We start from the raw sequence: 20,875 nt of genomic DNA on the forward strand, positions 1-20,875 counted from the left end.
CTTACATGATCTTCTGCAATAACATAGTAACGTCAAACGCACTTCAACAAAAAATACAAAGGAAAAAACAGGAGTAGGCCAATATCTTTTTATTAGATGTACAGTAATACATTCCGCATACCAACATGCCCTCTCAACCCAACAATACATGTATTTATGTTGGTTTTCAGATCATTGTAAAATTCACACAGTACAGCCAGGTACAAAAATGCATCAACCTAGAATTTTTAAGAGCTTGACAAAAGCAATTTAAATGCAATTACATATAGAAGGAAGCTTCATGTTGTATCAGCGTCAAATGGTCTATGAAAGAAAGGACATTGTTCTCTGAAACGACTAACAACCTTTATACAAAATATCTTTCCCTTATAGTTCTCTCCTCCCCTTTTTGAACCTCCTAATCAGAATTCCACAGGGCCCTCTGACCGCGTCTGTATACATCCCACAACACAACTGCACCATTAGGACAAAATGGTTTGAGAAATGAACAGTGAACTGGGAGAAACATTCTGCTTCACAAGATTACCAAAGCCTTAATAATCATCTTTCCTTTACAGTTAAGACCTGAAGCTAGTTCAAAATTGGACACATCCCCCCCTTTACAGTTTCACACAGAACTTGATTAAAGCTTTCCAGAACATGGGCGCAATTTACATCACAATCTCTCTACCTTATCTTGAAAAGCAAAACAAGACGTACATGGTCATCTTTCAAAACCTCTAACATTAGTCCATGCGGTCGAGATGTTAGGTAGGTTAAGAGTGAGTAAAGCTGCTAACCTCTGTACCTCCAAAAATAACACTAGATATTCATGCTAAAAAGCTCAAAACCGGAAAGATCATATCGCCAACATGATTTACAGAGTGGGCAAAGCCTCCCATTTAAGAGATTAAAAACCCACATTCTGCCTGTGTTCCAAACAGCTATGGTTAAGAGTTCCTTTCTCCCAGCATTAAAGTTTTTTAGATCACTAGAAAAAGATTAAAATATGTTTGTAATAAAACTAAAAAAGTATTTACAAGCAAAACCAGCCGAGATGACCGTTTGTACAACATAACTGCAGTCTTAAAAACTTTGTGGGTCGATGCATGTCACTGTCCCCGATTATAGTAGTTAATGTAAGCCTCTACAAACTCCATAATCTGTGACAAGTATAACAGTAAGTCAAATGTCATATGCAGTGAATAAAGTGTTAAAAAAATAGAAGGACTTCCTTTGACAGTTAAAGTAATAGTTTTAGTCTACCGCAGAGGTCCTAGATAACAAGGCTGAAATTACTGGCACTCACTGTTGCCATGTCAAGCTCACAAACAGGTTAAGAAAATAGTTTATTATTTGGAGAAAGAAAAAAGACCACTACAGAAAGTCCCAATGTCCACGTGTTAAACCTCAGCTACCATCCCTCCATGAAGGGATCCATTATTACACGTTTCTACAACATTCCTCCCACATAAAAATATCTACATTTCTACAGACCAAGCAGCTAGAACTTAAACTGTTACAGTGAATGCATGGAAGGAAGTGGGTTTGAGAGTGATAAGAAAACACACTGATTTAAGACAAAAACCAAAAGTGTAAAGCAGAGTGGTTTGTAAGATGGCAGATCGTATGAAGAGGGTAGACTTGTTGAAGGGAAAGGTTGAGACAAGGGGATGTCTTTGAGCAGTCTGTGTGGGCTAGATCACCGGTCCATCATGCTGAGGATCATCTCAGGGGTGAGGTCTCCGTTGGGGGCAGCGTCTGCTACAGGCAGCTCCACCGTCTCCACCCCTGCCTCCTCTGGTTGCTCCACCACCACCTCTGGGGCAGCCTGTTCAGCCTCTTGCTCCTTCTTCACTATGATGTTCTCTATGGCGCCGGTATTCTCATCCTCCACCTGGATGACGGCTGCAGCTGAGGAGACAGATAACACCCGGTATTATAACTCGACATTAAAATGGTCAGTAAAGCATCAACTGGGCATAGATTTAGACCAGGGATGGGCAACTGGCAGCCCGTCCCCTTTTTGTAGGCCTGCAGATCAATTTACCCAAAATGTAAAAAAATACTAAGTGCAGCCACTTTTGCCCTCGGAACAGCCTCAATTCATCATGGCATGGACTCTACAAAGTGTTGAAAGCGTTCCAAAGAGATACTGGCCCATGTGGACTCCAATGCTTTCCCACAGTTGTGTCATGTTGACTGGATGTCCTTTGGGTGGTGGCCTATTCTTGATACACATGGGAAACTTGAGAATCACAGAGTTCAGATTTTTATCAAAAGTTGCCATCCTTGATTTAAACATTGCATGATATTGGATCAGGGAGATTTAACTCACCTGCAGCAGCCTTGCCTTTGGGGGCAGCCTTGCTGGCTTTGGCGGGAGGGGAGGGTTTGGGGATGTTCTTGGGAGGTCTGCCGCGTTTCCTCTTGACAGGTGGCTCTACCGGGGCAGGAATAGGTTTGGTGGGTGGAGCCTGCTCCAACTCCATCATCTCCTCCTCCTCTTCCTCCAGCAGTGCTGCCTCAGCCTCCTCATCCTCTTCATCAATGTCATCCAGCTCAGGATCAGCATTGTCCTCTGGAGGTGGGAAGTTAGAGTCTAACACTGATCTCATTACATCCAAAGAGCAATAGTTTATAGGACACTACAATTAGATATGTTTCAGTATTAGAAAGGGCCTCTCACCACTGTCGTCATCGTCATCATCGTCTTCATCCTTCCTTGAGCGCATCTTCCTCTTCCTCCCACCTCGTCCTCTCTTGGGTGGGGATCCGTTCTCTCCTTCACTAGGATCCCCGTTACAGTTCTCTGCATGTCTGGCCATGGTGTTCTGAGGAGAGTTTAACAAAATGATCAAATGAAGGGCTATACCAAAAACAATGGATGCATTCTTCCACTCAATAAATGTGTGTTTGAGTAAGTGTCCATACCCTGCGAGTGAAGGCCTTGCCACACTTGGTGCACACAAAGGCGGTGGGCACAAAGTTGGGGTCATGGTAACGCCGGAAGTGCATGTCCAGGAGCTGCTTCTGACGGAAGGTCTTCTCACACTGGCTACAGGCGTAAGGCTTCTCTCCTGTGTGGGTGCGCCTGTGCATCAGCATATGGCGCTCCTAGTCAATGCAAGGACAGCAAGAAAAACGCAAGGACAGAAAACCTTTACCAACTCCATCTCAAAACTATGCTGATTGTCCAGTATCCATGAGTGAACGTTTTTATATTGAGGGACACCTGGAGGTAATTGCAATGAAATTAAAATGGATGGTCCCCCCGAGGAAAATATATATTTTCACCTGGCCCTTCCAGAGCACATGAAACTGTCTGTTTTTAACCTTCCCCCTCCAAAATGATCATTAAAACAAAATAGCAGGGAATATTGAATCCCTTTTTACTAGGTGATCAATGTTGCAGTCGTGATTTCTATCAAATCAATCCCTGGTTGAGAACCACTACTGTATTCATACCATATTATCCGCTAGAGGGCAGCATTTACCACTTTAAGTGTTAAGGGACATCCGTTAAAGGATGATAACTATAAATTACACATGACTTTAAACTGTTAGTGAGCATCCACACTAGAGGAAAGTTTGTTCTACAGTAGCCTACAACGGTCAATCAACTGATCAAAGCATCCCACTGCTGTATATCCTACTGCACGCTGTATATCCTACTGCACGCTGTATATCCTACTGCACGCTGTATATCCTACTGCACGCCTATTATTAAGAATGGAGCTATATACACGGAGTACCATAAAGCCTAGGCCTGATTATCCAACCATTTAGATCAGTTATGGGTCTATTGTCAACAGTTTACAAGCAGGTTACTCATATGGTGCATTTTGATCACACCATCGCACACGCCCTCTCTCAGCCAGGGGTGTATTCATTATGAAACCATTTATAAACTAAGAGCAAAACGAGAGTTTTAAAAATGACAAATTCCGGTTAGCCTCTACCTGTTTCGTTTGTTTCTGTTTAACAGCTAGGTCCGGGACGATCATTATGTTGTCATCCAGTCACATTTTATTCATTTTCCAAGCTATAGCACACTATTTTACATAAAGCATGTTTTTAAAGGACCAAAGAGTTGTCTGCTTCGTGTTTTCATGGTTGACATGGAACAATTATCACGATACTGGTTTAGTCAAAGCCCAATTCACAGCATTAGAAAGCCAAAATTCTTCCCCCTTTTTACCAATATATACCCTCATTTGGCATGTTGCTTTCTTTTGCCCTATGTTTGATTTGTGAGCTTAAACTTAGTGGGCAGGCTTTTGTTAAACATGAAACAAAGTAGGCCCGAGACTAATGAATACACTATTTGCCTTCATCAAAACAATGTTTTTGTTGCATATTTCAGTCCAGAACCTGCCAGGGTTTAGGGGGGGGGGTTGTAACCTATTCGAAACAGAACACTATAGCAGTTCGCAAAAAAAGAATCCTAAAATAGACATATATTATTCCAGAACTGCAGTTCAGGGTTGGAACACGTATTTCTCTACTTTAAATCAATCAGTCCATTTTGAAATTGTGAAAAAAAATGTCATGATTTGGCAAGGAATGTTGCTGGTCTACAGCTTTGTTAGTGTATCCCGTCAGTTAGATATGTTTTTGTAGGTAGTCATTTCCGTAGGCTTAATGTGAGCTTGGGCGCGCAACACACGTGTGTGTGTGTGTGTGTGTGTGTGTGTGTGTGTGTGTGTGTGTGTGTGTGTGTGTGTGTGTGTGTGTGTGTGTGTATGTGTATATAGAGGGAGCGATCAGATCAAAACTGTGAGAGAGACAGGTAGGCCTAATGCAGGTAGGCCTAAGGCCTAATGCAGGGAAAAGAGAATGCAGGGAGAAGAAGTGTGATCACTTGGCTAGAGTAGCTAATGCACATAACAAATGGAAGGAACACGAGTCAATGTGAATTAACAGCGGTCGTCAGGACAAAATCTCACCTGGCTTTTCAGGCAGCCACAAAGCAGATTCCAGATGCCTTAGCCTACTTTATGACTGCGGTAGAACTTCACTGCCCCTAGTGGTCATACAGCACAATACGATTTTCACATGGAATGTTATTACATTTTCTTATTGTTTTAATGAAAAACGGATTTTAAAAAAGGCAGTTTAAACATGAAAAAAAACAACATCCATTTGTCACATCCCTAGTTAATGTAGGACGCTGGGCTATGAATTCAGTGCTCCTTTGTCACTGAATATCCAATCAAGGTCATTGGCAGGAAGGTAAGGGTTTAGGGTCCGATCTAAATTCACACAACGACATCAGTGGATCAGCTCCAAAAATATTCCTAGCTGAACCGTTAGCCTTCAATTGGCGCCCCCCGCAGAAATCTCATTAACGTAAATGAATAAAAATCTCTGTCAAAATCCATCTGTTTAAGCTGCGTCTCCCATCTGCGGTGAAAGGTGGCAGAGCTAGAGCGGTCAGACCATGAGACCTCCCATCTGCGGTGAAAGGTAGCAGAGCTAGAGCGGTCAGACCATGAGACATCCCGAAAATCGGTCTCCTCACATAATTGTATGTAGCGTCCAAACGGTTTGGCCTAGAATCTATTATGATCATTCTATTGAAAGATGACTCTCACAAAACACAATAGTGATCTCAGGTTTGCTCTTATTATCATCGCCATCATCATTATTATGACCCCTCTATGGAAAGATAACTCACAAATATGATGATGTTCTCTTGCTCTATGACCCCCACAAGCATCTTGGGACTCGTCTAAAGTCTGTACAGCCGATTTGCCAACTTGGCTACAGGCATAACTGTCCGAACAGTTTGGGTTACACACTAATATGACCCCTCTGTGGAAAGGTGAGACTTTCACGAACATGTCAGTTGTTTTGCTCTAGGAGACAAGTTAGAAGGTCCCGGGTACCAGTTGAAAATAATTAATGGAAGTAAATATGGAGACTGTTTAGAGCCAAAACTAAGGGGTTAAATACATGGCTTGAATTTATTTATTTTTATTCCTCAGATATAGGACAGACACTTCAGAACAAACTTCCCTTTGATGTTTTGTTCCCATCTGTTGTTCCATGTAGTGAATCTATTATTCAAACTGATAGCAGTGATGCCCAAAATAATTGGTTTATCATATATATACAAAATACTTCAAGGGGTCTTAAAATTCTAAATCAATAGCTAAATGGTCCTTGGTATGACCTTCATAAAACAATTCCATATATTCCAATTTGACCCCCTTTTCTTGAAAGCCAATTGGTAGTTACGATCTTGTCTCATCGCTGCAATTCCCCAACGGGCTCGGGAGATGCGATGGTCGAGTCACGTGTTCTCCGAAACACAACCCGCCAAGCTGCGCTGCTTCTTAACGCCTGCTCGCTTAACGCCTGCTCGCTTAACCTGGAAGCCAGACCCACCAATATGTCATAGGAAACAGAGGAAGCACCAGGCCAACTACAAGGAGTCGCTAGAGCATGATGAGCTAAGGAAAGACCTCCGGCCAAACCCTCGCCTAACCGCAGGACAATGCTCCATGCCACACAGCCAGGTCAATCAAGGTGTGGATGGAGGACCACCAGATCAAGACCCTGTCATAGCCAGTCCAATCTCTAAACCTGAACCCCATTGAAAACCTCTGGAATGTGATCAAGAGGAAGATGGATGGTCACAACCCATCAAACAAAGCCCAGCTGCTTGAATGTTTGCTGCCAGGAGTGGCATAAAGTCACCCAACATCAATGTGAAATCCTGGTGGAGAGCCTGCCAAGACACATGAAAGCTGTGATTGAAAATCAGGGTTATTCCATCAAATATTGATTTCTGAACTCTTCCTAACTTAAAACATTAGTATTGTGTTTAAAAATGAATATGAACTTATTTTCTTTGCATTATTTGAGGTCTGACAACACTGCATCTTTGTTATTTTGACAGTTGTCATTTCTGCAAATAAATGCTCTACATGACAATAATTTTAATAGGAATTTGGGAGAAATGTCAGTAGTTTATAGAATAAAAATGTTATTCTCATTTTACCCAAACACATACCTATAAATAGTACAACCAAAGAAAAGGATCATTTTGCAGTGGTCTCTTCATGTTTTTCCAGAGCTGTATATGGAGCATACAACAATCACAGCTCTGTAGATTTTGCCGCGAAAAGACAGAATCAAGAGATCATTTATTCTGGAATTGCCCCTATGTAGCTCGTTTCTGGTCACAGGTTCAGGAATGGCAACATGCACTTAAAATTAACCTTACAAATAACAGTTTTGGGTGATAGCTGTAGTCAGTCAATAAACAATATAATAATACCCGTAGGAAAGGTTTTCATCTTTAGCTCACAATCTGTGGATAATATCTGATTAGAAAGGTTCCAAAATTTTATTAAACATCATAGTACAATTTAAATATATATGGCACATGGAAACCAAACTAGGGTGGTCTATAGTGAAAGAAGGGACGAGCTGAGAGCGGTGATTAAAGAGCTTATGTTTGGTAATGTATTACTGTTATGTGACTGCTTTAAATAAAAGTACCATGTATGTAAAAATGTATATGTAGCAAAAAAGCTGTAAAAAAACGAAGATATTTGTCCTCTGAAGAGGGGGGTGGGGGAGGGGTTAATCAAAATAAAATAACCCCTTTAAAAAAGAAAATTGAGACTGACGCCTCAAACACTGCAATGCAGTGCCTTAGACTGCTGCGCCACTTGGGAGGCCCTACATGCATTACAATGCTGTAACAAACCGGGTTAGGCAGGCCTTTGTGTTCATTTTTTCAACTTTATGATGATCAGGACCTGTTAGTGGTAGTTTTGTAATAACGGCACTGTGATTTTAATTGAGTTGTTTTCTCAATATTAACAATTACATTTCTTTTTTTTTTTTTACAAAAAGTTTAAACCAGGGGTTGGGCCCAAAACTATTTTCCAATCGTTTCATTCTAAAACAGAACCACAGTTTTTTTTGTTTCACTGTTCTGACCAGTAAAACTGGTTAGAACAAAAAAGTACAGTTTATCATTTCTTTCTGTTCCTTTTTAAACCTCTGAAATCATATATTTGTACATTTAGCTCAACATTACATTTCTTCACCAATCATGCAGTGCGGATAGAGCAGCTTGCTTTAGAGCAGGCAAGCTATAGTTCAGTGAGTTGTTTACATACGTGATGGAAAGACAAGGCTTGAGGTTGCAACCAATTTTACGGGTGGGGATAAAGGGTGGAGACAGCTTGGCTTAAAGCACTGGGCATCTGGTGATGACATCATGCATTATCTGAATTAGGCCCAGAGAATTATACCAACGGAGGGGCGGCTTAAATGGAGGAACTTTTCATGTCTGAACTTCAGAGTTGGCTTCACGTTGGACCAGAGAAGCTAGCTAACGAGCTTGTTTTTGCAGTGCGGCAGCAGAATTTTAAAAAGTAGTTGAGAAATGTGATAACTATAGTATCCTAAACTAGCATTAATAAGGTGAATCCATTCTTCAATTAAACATGTCTCTCACAATCATTTGAATCACGGTTTTAACGTCAATAGGCTAGGCTACAGCGTCTGCGGGGGGAGGGAAAGGAAGCCTACATGCACACACACAGGCAAATATTTTCAGATGGCAGGCAGACACTGGAAGAAGTTTCTGATTGAAAGGAGGGTTTTGCATAGGTGCTTTGTAGCATTTTTTTTGTGGGACTGGAAAAACATGTCCGCAAAGCAAAAGGTTATTAACCGGTTCTAATGAGTTTAAAATAATGGTTCTGTACAGGAAAAGTATTGAGCACTTCCATTCCAGTTTGAGTTCTGTTCCCTGAACCGGTTCCGACCCCTGGTTTAATCGTTCATACCCCTAATATTTACTCCAGCCTAGATTCTCTATCATCCCAGGTTAGAGACAGCAGGAACTCACCTGTCTGCAGCAGTAATCACACTGGTCACACTTAAAGCGTTTCTCGTTCTTGTGGGACTTCTGGTGCTGGATGAGTGCGTAGCGCTCGTGGAACACAGCATCACAGTAACGACATTTCCTGCCCTGCTCAATGAACGAGTGCTGTTTTCGCAGGTGGACGCCTGAAGGGGAGGAGGGAAGAAAAAAAAAAGCTTATTGAGAGAGATATAAACAAGTTCAGTCACAATTATGGCTATGGCGATCACGAAATTGTCAGCCGTTGAATGTCAAGCAAATAACTGTCGGTCTCCCTGTAATTTACTGTTAATTAACAAACACATTTAGCATCTCCTGGCTTCCACACACAGCCTACAAGCCAATGATGCAGACAATTGGAACATTTACATTTTAAAAAGTCCAATAAATCCATGTAATATAGCCTACACAGTCACAATAAATCCATGTAATATAGCCTACACCATCATAATAAATCCATGTAATATAGCCTACACCGTCACAATAAATCCATGTAATATAGCCTACACCATCATAATAAATCCATGTAATATAGCCTACACCGTCACAATAAATCCATGTAATATAGCCTACACCATCATAATAAATCCATGTAATATAGCCTACACCGTCACAATAAATCCATGTAATATAGCCTACACCGTCACAATAAATCCATGTAATATAGCCTACACCGTCACAATAAATCCATGTAATATAGCCTACACCGTCACAATAAATCCATGTAATATAGTCTACACCGTCACAATAAATCCATGTAATATAGTCTACACATCATAATAAATCCATGTAATATAGCCTACACCGTCACAATAAATCCATGTAATATAGCCTACACCGTCACAATAAATCAATGTAATATAACCTACACCGTCACAATAAATCCATGTAATAAGGCCTACACCGTCACAATAAATCCATGTAATAAGGCCTACACCATCACAATAAATCCATGTAATATAGCCTACACCATCAAAATAAATCCATGTAATATAGCCTATACCATAACAATAAATCCATGTAATATAGCCTATACCATAACAATAAATCCATCATTTATTTTAGACAGGTTTGAAGAAACATGATATGAAGAAAATGTAGTCTATTTCAGAATGTTAGGTACTGATCTGGCTATACCAAATGGCTGGGGGCTACACTAGTTCATTTAGCAGACGAGATTTGCTTAAAATTCTGCGGCATTATTTAATTGTAGGGTTGCAATGGGTTGGAAACTTGGACACTTTTGAAATGTTTGCTTAAATTCATCAAAAATGTTAGCTTATAACAGTGAACCATTTTTGTGGGATACACATAAGGCAATTCTAGGTCCTGTGGCATATTTTGGTTAAACTATCCACAATTCAATGGAATTGCAACCCTCTGCATGCACAGTGCATTCTTCCATCGCAGGTATGTTCAAGTGCAATCTTCATCACATGTACAGCTGATTCTCAAGATATTGCACACTAATGAGATGCTATTGAGCCCACACTACAACACTGTCTGAGCCAAGGACTACATGTTTCTGGTAAGTTTTGATTGCAATACTGGGTGGGGTGAATATATTTTTTAGGACATACAGGATTTTTTGTTAACTAGTAAATAGTATCCTACAGCAAATTGTATTTAAATAATTTCTTACTTGTTAATTTCTGGTAGTTAGTTTTTGCTACCATGTGGGTTTTAGCTTCCTTGAGCCGGCTAACTGAGGAGTGTTAATTCACCTGTTTCCATACATGTTTAATTTTAAATATTCATCTTACAAAGGAGTTGTTTAATCTAACTGTTTAACCACTTATCTGTACATGAAATTGTATTTTGTACAATTTTTCCCTCTAAACTTTATAGGAAAATGCCACAGGCACCATCTGATGCGTGGAGACATTTCACTGCAGCTAACGTAGAAGGAAAAGCTGTGTCCATTTGCAAATACTGTGCCAAATCATATCTGAAGAATGCAACAAAGATGCAGAATCATCTGGTCAAGTGCATAAAGTTCCCTCAGCGCTCACAACAAGCAAGAAATGCTGATGAATGTCTTGTTCGAGCTGTGTACGCAACTGGTTCACCTCTGATGCTCACAGGAAATGTGTATTGGAAGAGATTTCTGAATGTTATTCGCCAGCATACACTCCTCCAACCAGACATGCTTTATCTACTAATTTACTGGATGCAGAGTTCAAGTGAAGGTCAAGCAAATCATAGAGAAAGCAGCCTGTATTGCAATCATCTCTGATAGGTGGTTGAATGTTCATGGGCAAGGAATAATTAACTACATCATCTTCACCCCTCAACCAGTATTCTACAAGAGCACATACACAAGGGACAACAGACACTACATTACCGATGAGCTAAAGACAGTCATCAATGACCTTGGACCACAGAAAATATTTGCAATGGTGACAGACAATACTGCGAACATGAAGGCTGCTTGGTCTAAAGTGGAGGAGTCCTACCCTCACATCACACCCATTGGCTGTGCTGCTCATGCTTGGAATCTACTTCTCCAGGACACCATGCCACTGAAAACAATGGATACACTCCACAGAGAGCCAAGGAAATGATTAGCTATGTAAAGCGTCATCAAGTTATAGCAGCAATCTACCTCACCAAGCAAAGTGAAAAGAATAAAAGCACCACATTGAAGCTGCCCAGAAACACCCGTTGGGGTGGTGTTGGCATCATGTTTGACAGTCTCCTGGAGGGGAAGGAGTCTCTCCAAGAAATGGCCGTATCAGTCTGCTGATATGGACAGCCCCATCAAGAGGATCCTCCTGGATGATGTATTTTGGGAGAGAGTGGTAAGAAGCCTGAAACCTATAGCAGTAGCCATTGCACGGATTGAGGGAGACGATGCCATTCTGTCTGATGTTCAGACTCTGCTTGCAGATGTAAGAGAAGAAATTTGCACTGCCCTGCCCTCTTCACTGTTGCTCAAAGCAGAGGAAACTGCAATTCTGAAATACTTTAAAAAGTGTGAAGACTTCTGCCTGAAGCCCATACATTTCGCAGTGTACATGTTAGACCCCAAGTATGCTGGCAAGAGCATCCTATCTGGTCCAGAGATCAACAAGGCCTATGGTGTCATCACTACTGTGTCTTGCCACATTGGCACATGGTTCTTGGCAGTCTGGCAAAGTACACTTCCAAGCAAGGGCTTTGGGATGGAGATGCAATATGGCAGTCGTGCAAACATATCTCATCAGCCACCAGATGGAAGGGTCTTTGTAGATCTGAGGTTCTTTTCACCTGTTGCCTCCATCATCCTCCAAATCCCACCAACATCAGCCAACTCAGAGGGCAACTGGTCCTTGTTAGGGAAGACACACACACACACACACCAAAGCACACAACAGGCTGACTAATGGGGTGGCAGGTAGCCTAGTGGTTAGAGCATTGGACTTGTAACCGAAAGGTTGCAAGATCAAATTCCCAAGCGGACAAGGTAAAAATCTGTCATTATGCCCTTGAACAAGGCAGTTAACCCAGTGTTCCTAGGCCGCCATTGAAAATAAGAATTGTCTTAACTGACTTGCCTAGTTAAATAAAGGTAAAATGTAAAAAATATTTTTTAAATACAAGGGTTGAAAATTGGTCAGGCTTTTTGAGCCTGACAACAAGCCATCCTCAACAAGGTTGGAAAGTGACCGTGAAGATGAGGCATCAGAGTCTGATGTTCAAGAGGTGGACATTGAGGAGGTCCTTGGAGAAGAAATGGAAGCCTGAGAGGAAGACAACCAAAGCTTTAGTTTTTAGACTATCATTTTTTGGGAGATGAGATGGATCAGTGGGGATCATTCAATATTCCCTTTTATTGTTCAGTGAAATCATCCCATGTGAAAAGTCAACTCATTTAATTAAAGTTCAATCCATGACTAAATTGTTTTTTATTTATTTTTTGGGGAGGATTTAATCATGTGCAATTATGTCTACTTTTGATAAGGTAAAAGGTTTATATTTCTGTCTCCATATGATATGGTAAATATAACCAATGCAAAAAACATCTACATTTAAAATGGCATTAAAATTCATTTGCATTTATTTCCATTAATTCTCATATATTCCCACAAAGTTTCCACCTCTGAATATTCCCCAAAATGTACAACCCTATTTAATAGTATGAAGAATACAATTGAACAAAGCGGAATAAAATAGAAAGGATATTTTCTCCCAACGAGTTGAGGGAGTGCGCTCATGCGGCTATTCGGTGTTGAGCGGTTAACATAAAAATAGGTACTTCTATATGCTTAATTTAGAGTTATTAATGTAACTTGTTCTACAAACGTCGGGCTATGTTCACCCTGACTATACCACTCGCGGCGCAAGCGTTGCAAAATACATTTAGAAATCTAAATTATTCAATTATTGCACCCACACTGTTCGCGAGCGTCTGCATTGCCAAGGGCTAAAATAGAAGTCAGTTCAATTTGTGAAACAGATTGCGCTGCAAGTCCTGCTTCTCCCATCTCCTCATTGGTTTATAGAAGCAGATACCCACGTGCCATCTCCTCACTGGTTATACCCACGTGGGTGATTGAAAGACGAACTGTGTTCTCAGTCGTCGTGGTAATACTATGAACGTTTAGATGCCAATCAACATATAAGTTTAAAGAAGAAAAAGCCTGGAAGGAAAAGATGACTAAAAATGATTCGGTTGACCGTTTTATCTGTGGATTAATTGTCAGAGTTGAGGACCTTGTGCATTTCAGGTAAAATAACAGCTCAATGTTTATATCCCAGGACAAAATAGCCTGCTAGCTAAATAGGACAAATTAGCTATCAAGTGCAAGCCAGCTAGCTAAATTGCCATAAATGTTTAATGCTTTTCAACCTGTCCCCAAATGAATGTAATTGGTTCCGTTTGTTTTGATATTTTAACCTGCGTGTCGTGATTGTGTTTGGTGTGGGGGGACAAAACACGTGTATGCACGATGGCGCACATGCGCAGCCAGTTTGAGTTCCGTGTAATGATGATTAGAAAAAAGTTGCTTGAAAGGCTGAGCACCGCTTTGATTTTGAGCAGGTTGAAAATACTTCATTAACCTCTCATTCACACAAGCACTTGATAATGCCTCGAATTTTACAACGGCACCCCGTGGCCATAATGCACCCTAAAAAAAATCCTGGTCTTTTGCGGCCAGTGGACGTTGTGCCCTTGGCCCAGTGTGCTGTGCCCTTCACCCGGAGTGCTGCGCTAAGCACCTCTCATTCACACGGCTCCCCATCACGTGATCAGGTCTTTCTCACAGGCTACAAAGTGAAGACAGACACATCCTTATCCAATTCCGAGGTGCATATTGAAAATATTGGAAGAACTGTCCACATTTACTGTCAGCCAACAAGATGAGTAGACTTAACGAACAGCTAAAGTACTAGCCTATGTCAATCTACTATCCTCCATAGTACAAAAGTTAAGCTATTCTATGCGACAAATAAATATTCCAAACGTAGTCTGGGACAGGTGCGGGATAGAATAGATCCCAAATTAATACAACCACTAGCACCAAAAAAACAACAATAATTCACAAGTGATCGGCTAATACGGTCACCCATCAGACTATTCTTGATTTAATCTTAACTTTACATATACTAAATAATATACGTGTGAAATTTGTTTCGATTTAGAATGGACCATTATCATGCACCTGAAACAAAACAGGTGCAGCATGAAAAAAATAAATCTCATCTGTGCATTTAAATAGCAAATAGGGGACGCTTTCCCCATGGCTCATTTTCAAGCCAGCCAGGTAGGCTATACCCCTGTTGTAATTATAAGCATTGTGCTGAATATTAGGAAAGTTGAGAAATAAATATAGTTAGGCGTAGCCTATAGAAAGCTGATGGGATCCTCCTCTTTTTTGTAGAGGCCATCACTCTGTTTTCTTGCGCAATTGCATAGCCTATAGAAATGTTGCGCAACACGACCGCCTGAAGTGTTTGATTAAATTTCCAAATACATTTGCATTGATGTCAGAGTAATTAGAGGGGCAATAGAGTGCTGAGTACCAGGCAGTTAGCAAGTTCGGTAGGCTACTAATGACCATCAGCAGCAGAGCTAGGATAAGCCTAATTACCGTGACTAAAAGGTCATGTGGAATTTTACTGCCTTCATGACTCGTGACCGCCAATACGGTCACCGCAACAGCCTTAGTCACAATTAAGTTTACGGTTGAGATTTCCAAATTATGCTGTCAACATATTGGGATAATCAGGCCAAAAGTCAATGACTAGCTATCTAACCTAGGTCACTCTTTCGGGCGATGACTGTGTCACAGTGGGGGCAGTGGAACTTAGCCACGTTCTCTGTGTGCTTCTGCAGGATGTGCATCTTCATGGTTCCACTCTGGGTGAAACGGGCGTGGCAAATATAGCACTCGTACGGCTTCTCTCCTGGAAAACAAAGCAGGGAAACATGAGTGCACAAGTTAAACAAATCAGGCCGGTCACTAATTGTGTTTACACAGTATCCCTGCAGCTGTGCCTCACCCGAGTGTGTCCTCATGTGTCTCTTCAGCTTGTAGGTGTCTCTGCTGGCGTAGCTGCACAGACTGCACTGGAACGGACGCTCCCCAGTGTGGGAACGGATGTGCCTCTTTAGCTTGCTCACCTCTACACTGGCATAGTCACACATGGAGCACTTGAAGGGTTTCTCATGAGTGTGCTTGTAGCGACGATGTCGGACCAGCTCTCCACTGGTCACGAAGGCCATGTCACAATCTTGACACTTGTGTGGTCTGGTACCTGTAAACAGAAATAGAGTTATAATAGTATCTAACATGGTAATATGGACAGGAATATAGAATTGTCTGTCAATGTGCCTATGTTGTCACCATACCTGTGTGTGTGTTGAGGTGGTTCCTTAGCAGGGTAACAGTCCTGAAGGCCCTGCCACACAGATGGCACTTGTGGGGCCTCTCATCTGTGTGGCTTTTCATGTGTCGGTCCAAGTTGGAGCGGCGGGGACAGGTGTAGCTACACAGCTCACACTGGAATGTTTTCTTCACACCTGGAGCATACAAAGTCAGCACTTGCAGAGGCATTTAGCACCACAACTTGAGTTACAAAATACCCCATAAACAAAGGACACAGAAAGAAGGGGTAATCTTACCCTTCTTCTTAATTTTGGTGGGTTTGGGGGGTTTCATGTTGCCCACCACCTTCTCTGCGTTGACCTCAGAGAGCATCCCTTCCTGCTGCTCCTCCTCAAAATCATACACAGACACGTCCATGTTGTCTTTATCCCCCTCTGTGTTGTAGCGCAGCGTGCTCTTTTTTGCCTTCTTGATGGTTTTCTTGGCTGGGGGCTGGTAGTCGGGGTCCTTGGCCCATTGTGGTTCTTCAGGCTGGGGCTCACAGTGCAGCTCCTCCTCCTCCTCCTCAGGCTGGACCTGCTGTTCCTCTTGGTGCTGGAGCTCATCCTGCTCCACTGTTTCCACCTCACCATTCGCACCCACCTTCACCACCTGAAGAAACAGTAGTGTTTTTCATTTCTCTACGACTAGTACATTTAGATAGGCACCTGTGGTACAAAACATTGTTGTACACCTATAGTGAAATATGATCCCATTAGTTCTGAATTAATGTAATATTTAGTCATGAAGTGCAGTCTCTCTTACCTGGAATCCCTCTGGCAGGGGCAGGGTGTGGCAGATAACAGGGTTTCCGTCTTTGGGCATGGCCGTAGTGTCCACGAAGGTGCCCTGTAGCGCCTCTACAGTGGCCTGGGTGACAGGGACAGCAGAGACAGGGACCTGGACCAGCTGTAGCTCCCCGAGGCCTCCCAGCTGCTGCTCATCCATGTTGACAACCTGCAGAGTGATGATCTGGGTCTCATCCACCGTGGTGACCGTGGCCTCGTGGGCTGTAGCCACAGGGGCATCCATCACCTCAGTCTTCAACTGCAGCAGGGCCGGGTCCAGGGAGTCCATTACCATCATCTCCACATTGACTCCCTCCACCAGCTGCTGGGTATCCAGATCAGCAACTCCCTCTGGCTGCTGGTCCATCACCCCTTCTGCTGCTTGCTGGAGCAGGTCTGCCACCACCTCCTCCCCCTCATAGGTGAAGTCCTTGGCCTCAACCACAACATCTGTTGGTCCTCCGTCCATCGGTAACAACTGAGAGAATCACCCCAAAACCAATCAGCACACAATCTAAAAATGTAATCTTAACGCATAACCATTTATTAATAAATGTTGAAAGTGTACCAGGACGTACGATCAATCTAGCAAGGTCTAACAGACTGAAAATGGCATACTGTGTTCAGTTCAGACAAGATCTCAAACATAATGCAACTTCCCCAGCTTTCTAAATTATTACCTGCACTAGAAAGGAATACTTCATCTTTCTAGATCTGCTTGGCTCGCTCAATTTCTCACTCAACTCTCCTGACTGTTACCTGACACTCAACCTGTGAGGAAGACAAACAAGTTGAACGTCTACATAAACCTACTGCATGTATTGAATGCAGACACATCCGTAGCTAGTTAAGCCAGTCTAGCAAATGTGGCTGACCTGGTATTATCAAAAACAACCTACAAGTATGATGTGACATTCATTCCCAGTGAACATGGCCAGCGTTTTGATAGTGGACATGAAGTCACATAGGTAGTCATGTTTTTGTACCGCTACCAGCCGGGTTGTAGAGGGAGCTCTACCCTGTTTTTGTCCATTCTAGCTCGCTTACGTTAGTGCCGTTGTAGCTCAATGTAGGCTTTGAATCAGACAGCGGACACTGGATGGAAGACGAACTGCAGCAGAGGCATTTATATCTTTTTTTTTTTTTAGATAAGTCGCATTAATTTGAGGCCAGAGGAAGACGTCGTACTAGTGGAAACGCTCGCATTAATGACTACCGGAGACATTTACGTTATGCATCTTCCCTGTTTGAATTCGGTCTGCGCAACAAGCCAAGCCAGCTAACTTTTATATTGCTAGTGAAATAGCGTCTGCTAAATTGTGAAGTCTTTGCATCTAAGGACCATACCATTTTAAAACGCTTGTCAGCTAACGCTAGAAGTTATAGTTAATGTGGTCATATTAAAACAGTGAACGTTAACTAGCTAATTAGAAAGTTATTTAACGTTAGTTTGATCAACGGAAGGGGTTACTAACGTTAGCTTTTGCGAAGGCCGTTATCAAGGTGGGGCAATATTGACAGTAAACCGATCTTGTAAATTATAGCTAATTTCGATTGATGGCTTTACTAGCTTACAAAACTAACGTTGTGTAGATAGGGGTCCAACTAGTTAGATTATGCTTGTGAGATTTAGTAAATTCCGTGTACTGAGCTACAATCTGTCGCTCGCTGACTTCATAAGCAGCCGCGAGTTTCTATCTTGGCACAAAGAAGAAAAATAAAATGGACGCCTGGCCTAAACACTAAACCAACACGTTGAAGTATTTAATGATCGAGCCATGCCAAAGTGCAAACTAATATAGCTCTAAAAATACTCGTTAATGAGACATTTCGTTGAACTTCTGGGTTATAATGTTTTTTTTTGCTGAATGTTCGATAACGATAGAGGGAGACAAACACCCCCGTCTACCGCCTGGACCGGGAGCCCCATCGTGACACCTAGAGGCCGATTAAAGCTCCTGCAAAACTGCCCCCTTTCCTGGAAAGTACTGTTACTTTACCTGCTCTTCGTCGTTTAATTCCTCGCTGAATTCGACAGAAAGCCCAGAGTATGTTCTTCAATCAGATCGAGATGGCTGAGAATTGCGCCCTTCTTCTCCTGCGGTTTTAATCCTCTCCCGCTTTTGCAGAGTGGGCTCCGCACAAAATGGCGGCCTTGTGAAAGTTAGTGCGCCTGTGCATTGAAGGGGGGCGGTGGCGAGAGGGTGGGTGTAAACCGTTCTAAACATTGAATTATGGGGATTGGCCATGTGGGGCGCTACTTTTGAAATACAGTACACCGTAATGAATATATCATTTATGAGGTTATTTGTAATAAATCTGATTGAATTTCTAACTTCATACGAATGTCAATGTCTGTTTTATGATCTTCACAGGCAGTTAAAAGCGGTTGTCACAGGCTGTATTCTATATTTATTCAACAGGCCTATAATAAATACTCCAAATGTGTAGTTGTACCAAAATTATTAAAAACCTATACATTTCATTGAGCCATTCAATTTTGTCATCAATAATTTCCAGATTTTTCTATCAGTTTGAACAATCATTTAAGTATGTATACCCCGTGCCAAACACCAAGGCTACAATATGTAGTTTGTATCACATTTGATGCCAGACATGATATTTGCCAGACAATATGACAAATATATATATTTTAAAGCTGCAGTCAAAGGTAAATAACTATACTTTGTTTCTATTAGCACTGTATCTATTCATTCTTACAGTATTTCATCTCAAGTCTAATTAAACCTCGCTCCACTGTAACTTGAGCCACTTATACATTGAAGAAGCCACTGAAGTCCATTGTTATTTTGAAGTGCTATATAATAAAACGGATCAATCTGAAAACGTAATAATGTACAGTGAATGCCCGTTCTCATCACACCCTGATTCCACTCTATATGGCCAGCAGGTGGCCAGTACAAGCAGTTTGGTTGTCTGTTTCAGTGAGAAGTTTTCTGCTCCAAAAAGGCAAGTCCATCACAGTTTTAAGTTTTTAATAATAATGATAATAAAAGTACTTAACCACCCATACAGCTGAAATAATCTTCAGTTATATCATTTAGTGGCAAGTCTCAGGAAGTGAATGGTGACTTATTGAGGTATCAGCACTCAAACCAAATATAAATTTACTTAGATGGTTTCAACAATGCCAACTGAATTACAATTCAACTACATAATGTGTACACTTCCAGTGGAATATATTCCCATGAAACATAGAATGATAGTATGGAATGATGGCACTGTAATAAATGTTTTTCCAGACGACTTCTTCCTGGCCGGCATGGCAACAAGCTCCTCATCAGACTGTGGTCCTAGAGTGTGGAACTGCACCACCATCATCTCCTGAGGAACAACCAAATCCCTTCCACCCCCATGATTTACTTCATTACTCCTTCCACACGCTGACATTCTCCACACAGACCATCAGAAAACCAGCTTCATTACAAATACAGCAGATCAAAAGTGCATTTAAGTGAGGGGGCTCCCGCAGGAGGGAAATTATTTGATTGGTATAACTCAGATTTTTAACAATTCAGAAAACGGTGCATGAAAATAATGAAGTATATACAATACCAGTCAAAAGTTTGGACACACCTACTCATTCAAGGGTTTTTCTTTATTTGACTATTTTCTACATTGTAGAATAATAGTGAAGACATTCAAACTATGAAATAACACATGGAACCATGTAGTAACCAAAAAAAGTGTTAAACAAATCTAAATATATTTTATATTTGAGGTTCTTCAAAGTAGACACCCTTTGTCTTAATGACAGCTTTACATGCTGTTGACATTCTCTCAACCAGCTTCATGAGGTAGTCACCTGGAATGCATTTCCATTAACAGATGTTCCTTGTTAAAGGTAATTTGTGGAATTTCTTTTCTTAATGTGTTTGAGACAAAAAGTTGTGTTGTGACAGTAGGGGTGGTATACAGACGATAGCCTTGGTAAAATACCAAGTCCAAACTATGGCAAGAACAGCTCAAACAAGCAAAGACAAATGACAGGACATCATTACTTTAAGACATGAAGGTCAGTCAATCCGGAACATTTCAAGAACTTTGAAAGTTTCATCAAGTACAGTCGCAAAAACCACCAAGCGCTATGACGAAACTGGCTCTCATGAGGACCGTTACAGGAAAGGAAGACCCAGAGTTAGCTCTACTGCAGAGGATAAGTTCATTAGAGTTACCAGCCTCAGAAATTGCAGCCCAAATAAATGCTTCACAGAGTTCAAGTAACAGACACATCTCAACATCAGCTGTTCAGGGGAGACTACGTAAATCAGGCCTTCATGGTCGAATTGCTGCAAAGAAACCACTACTAAAGAACACCAATAAGAAAAAGAGACTTGCTTGGG

The 20,875-nt window shown here is 41.6% G+C and overlaps 1 protein-coding gene across 5 annotated transcripts; it reads right to left on the minus strand.

Moving 5' to 3' along the window:
- Window positions 1-74: 74 nt before the first annotated feature.
- Window positions 75-20,212, minus strand: LOC109867740 (transcriptional repressor CTCF). Of its 5 annotated transcripts, none has more exons than XM_020457019.2 (12): window positions 18,512-18,700; window positions 17,192-17,282; window positions 16,489-16,989; window positions 15,981-16,335; window positions 15,708-15,878; window positions 15,359-15,613; window positions 15,113-15,262; window positions 8,858-9,018; window positions 2,914-3,096; window positions 2,669-2,813; window positions 2,333-2,560; window positions 75-1,893 (listed from the first exon to the last, which is right to left on the minus strand). In XM_020457019.2, the coding sequence occupies exons 2-12, from the start codon at window positions 17,213-17,215 to the stop codon at window positions 1,682-1,684; spliced, it is 2,385 nt and encodes a 794-aa protein (XP_020312608.1). In that variant the 5' UTR covers window positions 17,216-17,282; window positions 18,512-18,700; the 3' UTR covers window positions 75-1,681. The 5 variants fall into 5 exon arrangements, with proteins under 5 accessions (XP_020312608.1, XP_020312606.1, XP_031657252.1 ...); XM_020457017.2 differs by having other exon boundaries at window positions 2,318-2,560; window positions 18,512-18,630; XM_020457018.2 differs by having other exon boundaries at window positions 225-1,893; window positions 2,318-2,560; window positions 17,411-20,212.
- Window positions 20,213-20,875: the final 663 nt, after the last annotated feature.

This window comes from Oncorhynchus kisutch, linkage group LG22 (genome assembly GCF_002021735.2).
Source record: "Oncorhynchus kisutch isolate 150728-3 linkage group LG22, Okis_V2, whole genome shotgun sequence".
In the NCBI taxonomy this organism is placed as follows: domain Eukaryota; kingdom Metazoa; phylum Chordata; class Actinopteri; order Salmoniformes; family Salmonidae; genus Oncorhynchus; species Oncorhynchus kisutch.

What these genes read in the sequence shown, in the direction of transcription:
- LOC109867740 (XM_020457017.2), bottom strand. Translation starts at nt 17,215, where the DNA reads ATGAAGTATTCCTTTCTAGTGCAG. An exon ending in CCCTGCCAGAGGGATTCCAG is followed by an intron (nt 16,336 to 16,488) that starts GTAAGAGAGACT and finishes CTGTTTCTTCAG; the next exon opens with GTGGTGAAGGTGGGTGCGAA. An exon ending in TGATGACGATGACGACAGTG is followed by an intron (nt 2,561 to 2,668) that starts GTGAGAGGCCCT and finishes TCCCACCTCCAG; the next exon opens with AGGACAATGCTGATCCTGAG.